This window comes from Saccoglossus kowalevskii, chromosome 6 (genome assembly GCF_978046115.1).
Source record: "Saccoglossus kowalevskii chromosome 6, keSacKowa6.1, whole genome shotgun sequence".
Taxonomy (NCBI): domain Eukaryota; kingdom Metazoa; phylum Hemichordata; class Enteropneusta; family Harrimaniidae; genus Saccoglossus; species Saccoglossus kowalevskii.
This window is the reverse complement of record NC_140646.1, coordinates 14,648,428-14,665,585: the sequence shown is the minus strand read 5'-3', so window position 1 is coordinate 14,665,585 and position 17,158 is coordinate 14,648,428. Positions and strand designations below refer to the sequence as shown.

The following is a 17,158-nucleotide window of genomic DNA, read 5'->3' as shown; positions in this document are numbered from 1 at the left end:
AATTATTAAAAGCCAGTGAGTTTTGAGTTGTATACGTCACATGAAACCCATATTGAAAACGACAACATTTGCAAATATGAGAACATTTATACTGTGTTGTATTATCTCTATATTTACCACAATGTCAGACTTCAACATTACATACAACTGCATATTTTGACAAGAAGTGCTCAGACATATCATTTGAACTGTAAAAAACAATCTATTTGAGGAATCAACCTTTGATGACCCTTCATTTCACGGTACAGTAAACAGAGGGTATAAGAGTGGACAATAACAACTCTTAAACTCTTCATCTACATGTATGTCCTGCCCAGCTGCAAGAACACAATTGTACAGTGTCTAAAGCACTGCCTAACTCTATCTATGTCTTGCCTAGCTCCAACAACAGAATTGAACAGTTTCTAAAAGCACAGCCGAACTCTTCATCTATATGCTGCCTAACTCCAACAACAGAATTGTACAAATTGTATTACCAAAGCAAGTACTTTAACTCTGAATCACATATGCACACAAACAATCTAAATGTCAGGCCCAATGAAATACAGGAATTTGTTCTGTATGGCCTCACTGGTTTTGTAGTCTGCGTGCAGCAATGCACGAACAACAATAACTTTATTTAGTGTGGCTTTACATTCTTCCAATGAAGACTATGCAGCAAAGCATTTGGGCATCAATGTGATTTATTTTACATGAAATTTACAATTCACAAGACTCCCATAATAAACTTGTAATAATAAAAAAGAAGTGAAGTGTTGACAACGTATACTTAAGTTTAGCACTGAGTTTAAATCAGTACCCCATTCATGGTACCCAATTAGTAGTTTATACGTGATAGCTACCCATCAAATACAACGCAGTTATATTTTAAGACTTCTTCAGGTGCATGAAATGCTGGGCTGAAATGATCACCTACTTTACATGGACTCAATTTTGTTTATCAAAAACGTGATTACTCTACGCAGTTTCTTTGGTATTACATTCATCATTTTTCAATTCTTACGCCAATTCTGGGCCTATATCCACTTAATATTCATTATGCAATCAGACATATATTGAACAGTTAATTTCACACCAAATATTGATTTATTTGAAATTGTTTTTATTCCATTCCATTACAATCAATTTCATTCTATTCTAGTCCAAAGTATTTAATTTCATTTTATTATTCAGTCATATTTTTTCTCAATTCTATAAGTTTTACATGCTATGATCATAGTCTAAGTCTGTTTCATTCTATTTTAATTCCAATTATTTCCAACTTATTCTTTTCCATTCTAATATAATTTAATTTAATTCATTCCAATCTATTCTATTCCAATATAATCTAATCTATTCTAATCTTATATAATTCATTTTAATTCATTCAAATCTATTCTAATCCAATTCCACTATAATCTAATCTATTCTAATATAATCTATTTTAATTCATTCCTAACTATTTTATTCCAATTTAAATGTAATCTATATTCTATTCCAATATACTCTATTCTATTTCATTTGTTCCAACTTGTTCCAATTTCAATAAACTATTTCTTGTATTAATTTTTCATTTCAATCCAATCTATTCCAATATTCTTTTCCAATTCCTAGATCCTTAGTGAACTTTTGAATACATATGTACTTATTCCAGTCACTCTACTCTACTACTCCCATGTCATACTCACAATAATAACACTTTCATCAATTCCACTTTCTAATTTCTTTTTATGTGCTTTTTATGTCAAAAAATTACTGAGTGGAGTTTTGAAGTGAGAACTGATCCCAGCAGACATCAAAATCACTTCTATTTTAGTTTATTGTATAGCAAAGGGCGAGTACGTGGGTGGATTTTGTTCGCATTAATACAAAAATAGTGTTTATGTAACACTAGATGGCATTAATCAACATATCATCTCACCCATCCAGGTACACAAGTATGGTTACTATAGTGATCACCTGCCATGGCAACAAGTGACAGTTCTGATACAAGCTATCAGGACTTTTTCTGGCTTTAATACCTCAATAGTGAAAAGTTAATCTGATTAACAAATATACAAGTATAGTAATATCAATACATCAATGTAAATTGTCTGATTGAGAATGACATTTTTATATTGAAGACTTAATGAAAATTCTTAATTAAGTTATTTGCATAATGATATTGATACATTATATGGAACATTTCGGGTATTTAGATTCAGTTCCAGGCCTAGCAGTTGAGCAACAAACACCTTAGCTACAAGTGCTCCTCTCCAATGCGTTATTCTACCCCCGGATTTGATGACCAATACTCACTTGGTTCACTTTACATTGAGAAGTCTGTTCTCAGTTTACAATCATTTGAAATTTGATCATACCAAATTTGCTCTATTGAGGCGATTCAGTATACAACAAATATGATTTTTGGTTTATATGCACTTCCATTGGAGATGCACTTTGAATTGAGCAAATATAAGTATTCAGTATAAATACTCAATATAAAAAACAATACAGTAGGAACTTACTAAATGGCATCTCATCATTATAGGTCCTTGCATCCAAATCAGCACCATGCATAGCTAATATGTACACCATTTCAGGCTGTAAACATATCAAATATTATTATACATCTGTCACTGTAATGCCATAAGTTACAGCGTGCCCTAATTTTGCGGTATTGCACTGGGTATTTTCATCCTACCATATTAGGAAACGCAAATTCCAAATACAGAGCGATTATGAGCGTAAGCGTCCTCTAATAATAAACAAGCAGCCTCTCGGCTGAGATAGCTCCGATGTTAGCATTGCACATTTCAATTAAAGAACAGAAGATATCATTAGAAAATGAACAATATGCATAGTATCAATGCAATGGGACTTGCTGTTTTCAACAAGAATTCAAAAATATCATTTTTCACCATAAATGATTGTGGTTTTTAACAAGAAGTCGAAAATATAATTTTTTACCAAAAATGACAAAAATATTCACCAAAATTAGAGAATTGGCGATATCATTACAAAATGAACAAATCTGAGAGAGGTCCACATGTAGTACCTATATATGTAATATCAAAGCAATTGGACTTGCGGTTTTTAACAAGAAGTCGAAAATATAACTTTTTACCAAAAATGACAAAAATATTCACCAAAATTAGAGAATTGAAGATATGATCATGAAATGAACAAATCTGAGAGAGGTCTACCCAAGGTACATATACACCAAGTATCAAAGCATTCAGGCTTGTAGTTTTCAAGAAGAAGTTGAAAAAGTAAAAAATTGACACGGACGACGACGGACAATCACTCATATGATAAGCTCCGCTCGACAAAGTCGACAGCGGAGCTAAAAAACAAACATAGCTGCCCCCCAGGTTTGACCAGACCCCACACAAAGATGTTCGCTAAATCTGTTCCAAACGTTTAGGCATTCCCATAATGTATTCCTTGGAGGAAAAGATGTATAATAATAAGGTTATTACAAGGATTGCACATAGGTCGATACTCTCGCTGTACTGTCTTGATGCTTACTTTGCAGTACCCTTGTAATAACCTCATAATATACAAAATATTTTTAGTAAGTTCATTTAAAAATACTTTAAAAGCACTTTCCCCACACATGATACAAAGAAGAACCTTTTCACTACCAGTTCCCTATTTTATCACAAATTCAAAAAATAGTTCGATTTTAATTTAGTTTAGATTTCTACAGAGAAACCGGGACAAAAATAGCCAAATTTTTTGAGTGAAAACTGAAAATTGATTTAAATTGTCTGTTGGCTCCAAAATTAGGGTTCATTTCCAGAAATATTGAAGAATTTAAGAAAAAAGAGCAGAATAATTTGGGCGAGAAAATTTGAAGTCTGGTGGTGAAAAGGTTAAATCAGATTAAAATGAATGCTAATATTTATACATAATCCCATAATATTATCTCTGACATCACATGACAAGATTTATTTCCAAGCCTTGTTTGTTCAAATTTGAAATATTTGGAGTAGCATATAATTTGAAATATTTGGAGTCGCATATAATTTGAAATATTTGGAGTCGCATATAATTTGAAATATTTGGAGTAGCATATAATTTGAAATATTTGGAGTCGCATATAATTTGAAATATTTGGAGTCGCATATAATTTGAAATATTTGGAGTCGCATATAATTTGAAATATTTGGAGTAGCATATAATTTGAAATATTTGGAGTCGCATATAATTTGAAATATTTGGAGTCGCATATAATTTGAAATATTTGGAGTCGCATATAATTTGAAATATTTGGAGTAGCATATAATTTGAAATATTTGGAGTAGCATATAATTTGATATTTCAAATGCATTCTCTTAATAATTCTTGACATTTTGATGAACCGAAAAAAACTTACCTGTGCCCAACAAGCTGCCGCATGTATTGGTTGCCAACCATCGTTATCTTTGACGTCTAGGCGTACGTTATGATCCAATAAGAAATCAGCAACTTCAATGTATCCATTTGCGGCAGCTAAATGCAACTATAAAACATACAATGTTACATTAGGTCTGACTGGTGACAGCAAAAGGGCAAACTGGCGCACAGATTAACTGGTTGATTTATTGTAGACTTGACAGCACATGAGACAACAACAATTTGTGCAGTTTCAATGCTGGTTTGCTGTATATCTTCAAACTCAATCAATTTATTATTTGTCATAACAAACATATATGTCTAAAACTTTCACTGCCTAACACAGCAGCTTATTAAGTTTTGTTCGTAGTATTTCTCTATTACTTGAAGTTATCATTGTTTCTTTTTATTATGGTGTAATAAACATAATTATTATTGTATCTGTAAGCTATTCATGAAACATGAAATTAATTTATATTTATCAAATTGGAATAGTTTAATTTGAAGTATGTTATAGTTTTATAAATGATTCTTTTAATCATTATATAACTTCGGCAATGAGATATACATCTGTCTGGAGTTGGTGTGACCACAAGTAGACAACAGTAGTTGCAAAACTGACTGTTTAGTCAAAACCCAAGCTATTAACCAATTTGCAAGAAAGTTTAACAACTTGCTTCCCTAATACTTTATATGCTTACTAAAATAAAATATGTCTTGTTTAGAAAAGTCATGGCATAATGCAGACTGAATGAGTAGTACAATCAATTCCATGTACTACATGTATGTTTAAAATAGTTTCTACATCAAGAACATTTTTCCAGTTAAGTGTTCATTCAAACTATTTGTTACTTGACATGTTAATGATTTTATCAATGCATGGATTCCCCTTGGAGTACATTGCATTATGTGTCACACCCATGATCAAAGGTTAATGTTGTGGTCACTTGCATATCTTGGCATCCACATAAGAATTAGCCACTGTCACTCAGGACATTAGTGACTCACAAACCCCCCCCCCCCCCCCCCCCATTAGACTCTATAGAGTTGATGCCCTGGAAAGCAGGGCACTGACCATTTATAACTGGCCTTTTTTAGTTCGTAACACCATTTGTATAAGGGTGCATTAATTCCCATGCCTCCAGTATTCACATATCAAGTTAAATGGTTGTACTTACTGGAGTAGCACCATGGCAATCCCTGCATTCTAATACTTCAAGTTGTCCCTTATCTACTGCTTGAGTCAGATCTCTCAACATCCTCTTGGCTGTACAACTTCTCAAATCATCAATTTCTTCTTGCGTAATACCTGGCATAGAGATGGAGAAAAAAACACTTCATAAAATTACATAGAAACAAAGTCTGGTTACGAAAAGTATTATATGAAACATGTGGTATTCTAAATAGTTTACCCATACATATGTAACAACAATTATTTGACACCAACAATTTTTTCAAAACTATGTAACTGTAAACTTTCTTTCAGAAATGCCTGTATATATATATATATATATATATATATATATATATAGATGTACATGTATATGCATGGAGGTTAAGAAGAAAAAGCAACATTACTACATTCTAAGGAATACAACATTACTACTACATTTTGGAGGGATACAGTCTATAAGCTTCATTGGTGTTGAACTCAGAGAAGCTAACGAATGAACCACTCACAAAATACTATGCTGATCGACTAACGTATATCATTCTTTTATTCCATGGCCAATGAACACTGGCTCATGAACATAAATGTGCATAACAAATATCCAAGCAATCTTTTAAACGTGGCATGTACATGCACCTCTATTCAGCAAAAAGTAGAAATAAGTGTCTACAAGAAAAAATTTAAAAAATAAACATAGCGATTACCTGGTACACTAAAAACAACAACTTATACAAGATGAAATGGATCAATCTACATAACTATACATACAACTATATATACATATCTCATTAAGTACATACACAAACACACCATATTTTGGTTTAACACAAACACCATTTATTGTACATGTATATCAAACACAACTTTTGAAACATACATGTAGACAACAAATAGAGCAAATACTGATTTTCAAATATTCAACGCTGTGAGGTGTAAACTACAAGAACCATAAAACTCAAGTGTACTGTATCTCATATACCGTACCTTTTGATGACATCACCGATTCAATATAATCTAATGTAACCTCATCTTCACAAATATCATACGGCATATTTCCATCGGAATTGATCGCTAATATATCAGCACCTCTGTAAGCAATAAAATCAAACAAGGTTTATATTTGTACATTTTGTTTATACACAGATCTTAATATACTGTAAAACAATTAAATTTCACAGACATTTAATTTTACTATTTCAATGCTTCAAGCAATTCCACTGGGTTTTAATTCACAGACTTGACAGGAAAACAATGAGTTCTATTGTTATTTTGCATGTTCACTTGGGTATAATTTAGCAGATTTTACTAATCAGCAACAAAATGTTACCAGTGATTAATTAATGCTTTTACAGTACATTTTTTAAAAAGAATATATAGTATGTAAATCAGTATGGAATATACATCATTATTTCCCATCTCCTTTATGAAATTGTCATACTGATTGGCCCAAATGCATTCTATTGAGATTTTCCTCCCACCTGAATAGACGTTTTGTCTGATGTATCGGTATCAACATTAGATATATATTTTGAAATTGAGAATATTGAAATTGGGTTAAACATTAGAGTCAACAATAAATACAGAGTGATTTACATGATCTGAGGGCATTCAATCTAAGAAAACCAAGAAAGTATAATCAACATTGCAATGAAACAGTTCATGTTGAGGTCAGTATAGTTTTCTCGGTAGTTGATATCAAGGATTTATAAGATAAGAATTATACAATGTGCAATGTGGATCTCACGAGATCTCTCAATATTTTAAATTTTGTGTATGTTTTAATCGAATGTGATTTAACATCGATGAAAGCAGTGAACATGAGGAAACAGACATTAGTAAGATTTTCATTGTATCCAAAACACTTTGCAAATAAACAAGAACAACCTGAGATGAACACTAATCAATTTCATAGAATACCGTAACTCACTTGCACTAGTATTTCTAGAAATGTATACTTATATTGCAAACTAGTGATCAAATCATGCTAGATCTTAATGACATGTCACACTGCATACGTACAACACAGGTACCCCCATCATATATATCATTGTCAATACATATTTATTCAATGTCACACCACGTTTCCACAACCTGGATGGAAGGAATCATTATTTATATCATCAAGATTTGGCTTTTAATACGCAATAAAAGTGTTTACCTATATAGCGCCCTCACAGTTTGATTCAGTAGGAGGCCATGGAGAATATGTAAAGACAAGTTTTCAAGTTGATAGAAAATAACTTGTCTGAATAGTATGGCACATGTACGCATAATAAAAGGGTAAAAATGATCATGACAAATTGAGAAAGTCACACTTAAATTTCATATTTACCACAAGCCCACAAGTGTATTATTATTATTATTATTATTATTATACATCTGTCACCATAATGCCATTAGTTACAGCGTGCCGTAATTTTGTGGTATTTTACGGGGTATTTTCATCCTACCATATTAGGAAATGTGAATTCCAAATATGGAATGATTAGGCGCGTAAGCGTCCTCTAATAACAAGCAGCCTATCGGCTGAGATAGCTCCGCTGTTAGCAATGCACATTTCGATTAAAGAACAGAAGATATCATTAGAAAATGAACAATATGCATAGTATCAATGCAATGGGACTTGCTGTTTTCAACAAGAATTCAAAAATATCATTTTTGACCATAAATGATTGTGGTTTCTAACAAGAAGTTGAAAATATCACTTTTTACCAAAAATGACAAAAATATTCACCAAAATTAGAAAATTAAAGATATCATTATGAAATGAACAAATTTGAGAGTGGTCCACATGTAGTACCTATAAATGTAATATCAAAGCAATTGGACTTGTGGTTTTTAACAAGAAGTCGAAAGTATCACTTTTTACCAAAAATGACAAAAATATCCACCAAATTTAGAAAATTAAAGATATCATTACAAAATGGACAAATCTGAGAGAGGTCCACATGTAGTACCTATATATGTAATATCAAAGCAATTGGACTTGCAGTTTTTAACAAGAAGTTGAAAATATCACTTTTTACCAAAAATGACAAAAATATTCACCAAAATTAGAGAATTGAAGATATCATTACAAAATGAACAAATCTGAGAGAGATCCACATGTAGTACCTATATATGTAATATCAAAGCAATTGGACTTGCGGTTTTTAACAAGAAGTCAAAAATATCACTTTTTACCCAAAATGACAAAAATATTCACCAAAATTAGAGAATTGAAGATATGATCATGAAATGAACAAATCTGAGAGAGGTCTACCCAAGGTACATATACAACAAGTATCAAAGCATTCAGACTTGTAGTTTTCAAGAAGAAGTCGAAAATGTAAAACATTGACACGGACGACGGACAATCACTCATATGATAAGCTCCGCTCGACAAAGTCGACAGCGGAGCTAACAATATGAATAGTATCAAAGCAATCGGACTTACAGTTTTTAACAAGAAGTCGAAAATATCACTTTTTACCAAAAATGACAAAAATATTCACCAAAATTAGAGAACTGAATATATCATCACAAAATGAACAAATCTGAGAAAGGTCTACATGTAGTATCTATATATGTAATATCAAAGCAATTGAACTATTGGTTTTTAACAAGAAGTCGAAAATATGACAAAAATATTCACCAAAATTAGAGAATTAAAGATATCATTACAAAATGAACAAATCTGAGAGAGGTCCACATGTAGTACCTATATATGTAATATCAAAGCATTTGCACTTGCGGTTTTTAACAAGAAGTCGAAAATACTGTAGAATTCGCTTGGAATTTATTTTCGCTATTTTCGCTGAAGGGATGATTCCGTGAAAATAAAATCCAGCGAATATACTTTTTTTCCTATATTTCACATTAATCTCATCAAAAATCAGTGAAAATAAATTCCAACCAAAAGGCCCAAAAAGCCTTTTCAGCGAAAATTAATTCCAGCGAAAATAAAGTATTCCACAGTATCACTTTTTACCAAAAATGACAAAAATATTCACCAAAATTAGAGAATTGAAGATATCAACATGAAATGAACAAACCTAAGAGAGGTCTACCCAAGGTACATATACACCAAGTATCAAAGCATTCAGGCTTGTAGTTTTCAAGAAGAAGTCGAAAAAGTAAAACATTGACACGGACGACGACGGACAATCACTCATATGATAAGCTCCGCTCGACAAAGTCGACAGCAGAGCTAATAAAAACAAACTTGGTTGCCGCCAGAGTTTGACCGAACTCCACGCAAAGTAGTTCGCTTATTCTGTTCTAAACATTTTGAATTTCAGCATTCTCATGGTGTATCCTTGAAAGGAAAAGATGTATAATAATAAGGATACAAAGATACCTCACAGTATGCACTCAGACAGTACGCCGCGCATTGACCTTCGCTACGTGTCGGTCGATACTCCAGCTGTACTGTATTTGTGCATACTTTGAAGTATTCTCGTAATAACCTCATAATAACACATTACCTATGGAAAGTCTCCACAGACAGCCAAAATGAACAGGGAAAAATGCTGTCAACAAGCAATATGTTAATATTCTACTTCATGAGTAATTTATTATTCAACTGTGTAACATTTTCCCTCTTATTTGCAAACTGACATCTTGCAGGTATTTACACTTTTTCCCCAGTTTATTTCTGTTATCCGAGAATACTTTCAGCAGGCGGTGTTCAATGACATCAGGATTCATTATCAATATGATGGAACATGACAAATGTGACAGATAAGATTTTCTGAGCTTAAAGAGTCAACATTGATTTGTATCAAACACACTGCCGACATTTCTTACGACGGCAAAGCCACTTATAACAATATTAGAAATCTAATACGCAATATAACAAATAGTTCTTATATTAACTTCAAATTCTGAACGTTATTTGAATTTAGTCAGCCAATTAGTAGTTTTAAGTCAAAGTGCGGCCGTTAAATGCCACTTTACGGTATAACACGTACGTCGCGAATCTGGAGTGCTACTCTGATTAACACGCTTCTATTCCTTTACGTCAAATACACTGAATACAGCAATCTTAGTAATTCATTGATTTAAGAGGTATGCCTCCTAGAACCAGTTATAGTCATAAATCGGTTAACACTTTCTGATCTCATAGTATTGGGATATTGAAGGTATAAATTTCAACTCCTTCAAAATTTAACTATTTTGTTTTATATATTGGAGCAGTTGGTTTAATGATGCTAGGAAAGCACATCTAATATACATGTGTAATACATCAAATGTGAAAGCCGGGATACAGTTTCAGAGGACTTCATTTAAATGCAATAGGACTTATCCATCTGCAGTGTATTCTATAACATCAATGAAATTCAATTCACTTGCATGAGTGACATTGTCTGAAATATTTTGAAGCATGTATTGACACTGTAGTTTTGAGACGTGCATGTAAAGACGTCATTCATGTTTGTACTTCGGGACTAGTGTGAGGAGAAAGACCAGTTATTTCCAACTTCCAATTATTGATATTTCAATTATAGTTGAAAAAAATAATACGACTGTATACTCATGTTCATTTAATCACTGAAAATACACAAAGACGTGTAATTTCAAATAAAATGGTCAATTTTGCTATTTTTGTTTTCATAAGAGACAGGACAAACTTACACTGAAAGTGTTGCCGTTATGGATTTGTATGTGTATTATAGATTCTGAGTATCATGGGTGAAGCAGAAATATTATAACTACCCGGTATGTTTCATGCATTGTATCGTGGGGAAAAAACATTAGCAGCTCAAATGCTAGTGTTGTCGTGTCACACCATGTTCGATATAGGTCTTACAGCGAGGTAGACAATGATTGTAATGTACATTTTGTTTATTTGCATGTAATGAACATGCTCTATGCAACTACCACTGCTCTTTAAGATTTAATTAAAATCAGACCCATTTTAATGGTTTTCAAGTTGAAATAAAAATGTTGACCATGAAAATTCAAACCATATGATCATCACTGCATTAAGAATTGTTAGTTTCATTTTTTTTATAGTACGTAAATGTTTATCACTACATTTCATCATTTTCAAGAAATTACTGTAAAATCTGTATTAAAAGCCGCGGCTTCTAATAAAATGGTACAATGCAACAGAGGGGATGCGGCTTCTATTAGAGCATCTACACATATGAGAATCGGTGAATTGTTAGGTCTCAGTTGTTCAAAAAGAATGGGTGCGGCTTCTATTAGGGATGCGGCTTCTAATACAGATTTTACGGTAATGATTTTTCTAGTAAAAATAAGAACTTCTAGCATTATCTATTCATGACTTAATAAAAAATGTACAGTCTCAAGGTATTTAAGCTTAGTGCCAGACATACATTGTGTAAAGCCGTTACTGCACATTCCTTGTAATTGGCATATTGTTACTAAGAAGCAAGGGCTTCTTGGTCGTATTGCTTGTTTTCTTAATCTGGTTGTAATCAAAATATAGAAGTGTAACATCTTTTGAGGTGTATTAAGGTTGCTCATTACAGTTTCCAGAGCATGGTGGGAATTTGTGTTTTTCGAAAACATTCTATTGCCCTTGTGTTAGCATACGGCAAATTACTAAAACAGTTGTATCTTTACAATTAATAATTTTTTCAAAATGTAGTTTCAGCAACCTCAATTTAAAAAAAATCGCAATATTTTTCTAATCAAATAGATTGTGTTTCAATTTTTCCTTATAGTCATGTTTATTAACTCTGTAATTCAAATAGATTCGTACGCCAATTTTTGTCATATTCAACTTAATGTGTTAAAATATTTAATTATTTAATTATTATATCGTAGCTCTTTTTGAGCTACAAATGTATTTATCATGTTCCACACCATAATGACAAAGCATTATGTATTTAGCAAGTACCCAATTGTATTTACTTTATGGTGAAATAAAATATACAAAAAATACAAATATTAATTTTTATGTAGTTCTAGATTATTGTATTAAATTGTACTTTTTTCAAACCCATCTGGAAATGAGTGCCAAGTGCATTTTGGTTTTGGTTTTTGGTTTAAAAATAAAATTAAAAAAGTCATTGAAAATGACACAGTCCCTGTTAAATTTTTGAAAGTTCTCTTTGTACTCGTCATATTGCAGCAGAGGGGTTGTCGCGAGAGTGTCCTTGAAACTTGAGTTCCAAGTGGTGTATACAACAGATTGTTTATTTACATCAAAAGACATGTTCTGTGTAGTAGTAATATGACCAAAAATAAAAACAGCTATTATTCGGCCATCTTGATCTGATTTTGAAACACACTGATATGTATGATGTATGTGCCAAATACGAATGAAAATGGTACATAAATTGTGGAAATATAGTAGTAAGGCCAAAAAGTCAGATGGCTGTCAATCGGCCATCCTTGACCAGATTTTGAAACAAATTGTCATGGATATGTATCCTAACATGTATAATCCACTGTAAAGGGGTTAACTATTCACTGAGTTTTAATTTTGCTTATTTTGCTGACTGGAACATGCGCTAAATTAAAACCCAGTGAATATGTAAAATTTAGCATAGAACATATTATCTAAATGATAAAACCGTGAATTTAAAACCCACTGAATATGCCTGAAATGGTAAATCAGCGAAATTTAAACCCAGTGAAAATTAGTCATTTTAAGTATGTACCAAGTTTGAATGAAAATTGACAAAGCATGTCTAAAATACAACATTTTCAAGATGGCTGCTAGTCGGCCATTATGAATGGAATCACTAAACTACTGCATGTGCATATGTCCCACATAAAGTACTAGACACATGCAAAGAAAGAACGAAATCGGCCCAAAGGATTCTAAGATATGACTCCGCACGGACGGCCACCGAATTATAAGTCGTTTACTTTGTTCGAACGGGGACTAATAAAATAAAATACATTTTACTTACTTATTAAGAAGGTATTCTGCTAAGTGCACATGCCCGCAGGTAGCCGCAGCATGAAGTGGTGTCCATAACTCACTATCTCTGGCATTGACATTGGCACCAAAGTCTATCAATATTTTCATCATTTCTTCATTGTCATCAATACAACACTGCAATAAAACATGGTTGTCATCAGAATATGGTACATGTATCTACATAATGGATATGGAAATACTAAAAGTCATCTCACACAATAAGGTGCAGCAAACGTCACCAATTCATCAATCAAAACATGGATTATAAATATGAAATGTTTATTTGTCACATTTGCTGTGATGATTTACGAGGGAAACGTGGATTGCTACATACAACCAAAGAAAATTATAAAGAAGACATATATTCTTTGATACAACTGAAAAATAACTAAAATTTCATTTATATATTTTGTTTCATGCAGGATCATTAAAGCGGGAGGGTTGTCACATGCGTACACGCTGGAATTGAGTCCCAAGAAACGATAACACACGCTAACAACGCAAAGGCTCATGGGTAGACGCTTGTTTGTTAACAATGACACGCTATGAGCATCTGACGCACGTGCAGGTGACGACTCCCTCGCTTTAAAATATGACTTGTTTTGACTACAAACAGACCTCTGCCTTTAAGTACCGGTATATACAAGTCAGGCTTTATAAAGTAAGCATTACTTATCTACAAATCATGCACCTCTGAAGCCACCAAAAAGTTGACAATTTGGATTATATGTCACCGTGACTTTAATCTTTTTACCCAAATTTTTCTGCATTTTTTCTTATACTCTGTAATATTTGTCGAAATGAACCTAAATTTTAGAGCTAACAGACAAAATTTGAGTAATTTTTTAAGTCTTTACTCATTCAAATAATTTGGCTATATTTGTCTCAATCTTCTGAAGGAAAGTGCAGAATTTGTGATGAAAAGAGGGAGCTGGTGGTGAAAAGTTTAAGCAACAATAAATTGCCTATGTTGGAATTTCGTCAAAACAAAAATCAGAATGAAAACATGAACTGATGAACAGACACATCAATAAGCTTCAACTGTCAATCAATAAGATGCAATAACAAACATAGCTACTGTATTGTATTGTAATACTTCCAATAAATTAATTTACAATGTAGCCAGCATGCAAAACATTGGGTACTTTAATTCTAGCCGTCACTTTGACAACTTTGACATTGTTGATAATGACATTCAGGTTTTATTTCATGATTGCATGGCTGCAAGCCTACCAGTGTATGGTAATGTCATTACAAAATCTCCGCAATGAGCAATCAAATTATTTATAAGTAAACCAAAATCTAATAAAATAATTGACCTTCATGGTAGACAGTTTACATGTGACTGACTATACATGTAGTTAGCATATTACAAATATTAATAAATTATTGTTAATTATAGCATATTAATAACTATTATAATGGTTTTCATGAAAATTCAAGCATGTCATTACCACCACAACACAATTACCACAAACTGAGATGCGAGTCTTACCGTAACCTAAATTAATTTGTTTCCATGCATGTATGCAGGGCATTTGCTTTCCAAATCTGGCGTACTCTTTGTAAAAAACCTCATTCTATGTCTTACAACAATATCACTGTTATTCTACATTCTTACAGTCTCTCTGCATACTTGCCGCAAGCTACTATGTGCTCACCTGTGCACTTGCTGTGCTATTATTTTCAGTGCTGATTTCAATACAACGCAATTAGTAGTTTTTGAAATTAGGCACTTTCAAAATAACAAAGTTGATAGCACTGATCACTCTACTCCGACTTAATTTGCGATTACATGATTAGGGATCATCGGGCCATGAACAAGTAGATTTTACACAGCAAAAGTTTTTACTTGTCAAAAGGGAAAAAAAAGTCACATATAAGTTTAATACTTTAAACAAGTCACCTATATGTCAAGCAATTTATTTCAAAAATAATCAAAAAGGCTAAAGCCTATTTATAGCCTGTGAATTACAGCAACTTCCAGTCATACTGCGGTAATTCATCACACATTACAACTCTAATAGGAACAACACATAAGACCTGACATAATACGTCCCATCCAACTGAACACAATATTCCCAACACTTACTGCAAGTCTGGCAAGTAGGCAGAATACATTCATTCTTCAGTTTGTCCCTGCTGAGTGCGCAGCTGATTATTGTTCCACACATGCATCCATTGAATGGAACAATACAACTGGTGGTTTTCAAGAAATCAAAAATATAATTTGCTCACCAAAAAACTTGTACTAAAAATTGAAGATATTGTCCATCTAAGGTACATACAGTCAAACCTTGATTATCTGAATACAGTGGTTGATGATGTATTTGTTTGGTTAACTGATCAGTGATCATTAAAACTGATAAACTAGCATGTAAGATATTAAACAATTGTGCTGGTGGTTTTCAAGAAGAATAATTAATATCATCATCTTCAGTGGAAAGATTTACTTTGAAGAAAGAGCAAAAACGTGCGAGTCAATAATGTTTAAATAATTTTATATCCGTTATTTCCAACTCTGAGAATTAATGTAATCCCTCTTGTCAATTGCATGGTCAATTTACATGCTAAACGTTTCTGCCTTTTACATCTTTTTCCAATCACAGTTATGCCATCTACACGCAGATTACATGCAGTTAAGTATTGCTATGATATAGATGAATGAATAAAAAGGCTATTAACAATGTCTACTGTGTTGATGAGCAGCTAACAGTCAAACATTTAAAATTTACTTAATTATAACTATAACCACTAATTTTTTTTGCCATAAATATTCCCTTTGAAATTTGTAGGCACAGAGAGGCAATAAGGAAGTAATTTGGAAAAGGGCGCCCAAAATGCTTTTCACTAAAGTCTATGTTATACTTGGATACACCACATGCATAAAGTAATCCACCAATAAGGCAGCCCTCCAGAAGCCAGAAATCGCACCCCTGGGAAGTGAACATGCATGACTAGAATCAAGAAGATGCATGCATGATCGGAATAGAGAACGTTATTTAGGAAAGCACAAGAAGGACAGTAATTGCAACAGAAGACAATCCTGCTTCCATAATGCGGCCTGATTTAATCAACAGTAGGAAATAAAATCACATCTGAAACCAATCTTGCACATAATTGGTTCTTGTGGGTTTAAAGATTTATTAAGTCTAATAAGGAATAGACCATTTGAAACAGGGGAGGAAGGTTTAAAAAAATCTGCAGACAAAAAAAAAAAAAAAATTAAGAAGATATCTAAATATCTAAAATCTAAATGTTTAATGTTTACATAACACAGTATTTGTGGGCACAACATTTGCATAATTCCACGCATGTCTGTCATAATCAGTCAGTGCTGCCATTTCGCTTAGCCAGCAACGTGTTTTTGACTCTTGAATATTTATCCCATATTTTCACTACAATATGGATAATACTCCTTCAACCATTTGTAGAGGTGGCAAAAGTGATGCATCTGTGAATGTTCAGATCGCCGAGTATGTGCCATCAACTACAAGAAGTATGAAGAAGGTGAGCGGATGAGGTACTGCAAGAACTGGTAGAGGCCGAGGTCGATAAACCGATTTCCATGCCTCACGTAACAGTCTTGGCTACAGTTGACCAATCTATTCGTTCACCAAGAAACACATCTTGTACAAAAGTTTTGGATCCACCTAACCCCAAGAACTGGTTCGACATAGACTTGCTTGCAGTCTATTGCGATTCAGGTGAAAAATTCTTGAAAAATAAATATAAATTGAGTAAACGAGGGGTCATGTGACCGCAAA

The 17,158-nt window shown here is 32.8% G+C and overlaps 1 protein-coding gene across 1 annotated transcript in view; it reads right to left on the bottom strand.

Annotated features, from left to right (window-relative positions):
• The window catches only part of LOC102809288 (protein phosphatase 1 regulatory subunit 16A-like), an 88,129-nt gene that overhangs the window by 7,585 nt on the left and 63,386 nt on the right, over positions 1–17,158 (bottom strand). Inside the window, exons 4-8 of the mRNA XM_085500085.1 lie at positions 13,381–13,526; positions 6,494–6,597; positions 5,517–5,647; positions 4,340–4,465; positions 2,487–2,562 (exon numbers count right to left, since the gene is read on the bottom strand). Coding sequence (XP_085356211.1) covers positions 2,487–2,562; positions 4,340–4,465; positions 5,517–5,647; positions 6,494–6,597; positions 13,381–13,526 — 583 coding nt within the window. The remainder of the gene's footprint in view (positions 1–2,486; positions 2,563–4,339; positions 4,466–5,516; positions 5,648–6,493; positions 6,598–13,380; positions 13,527–17,158) is intronic.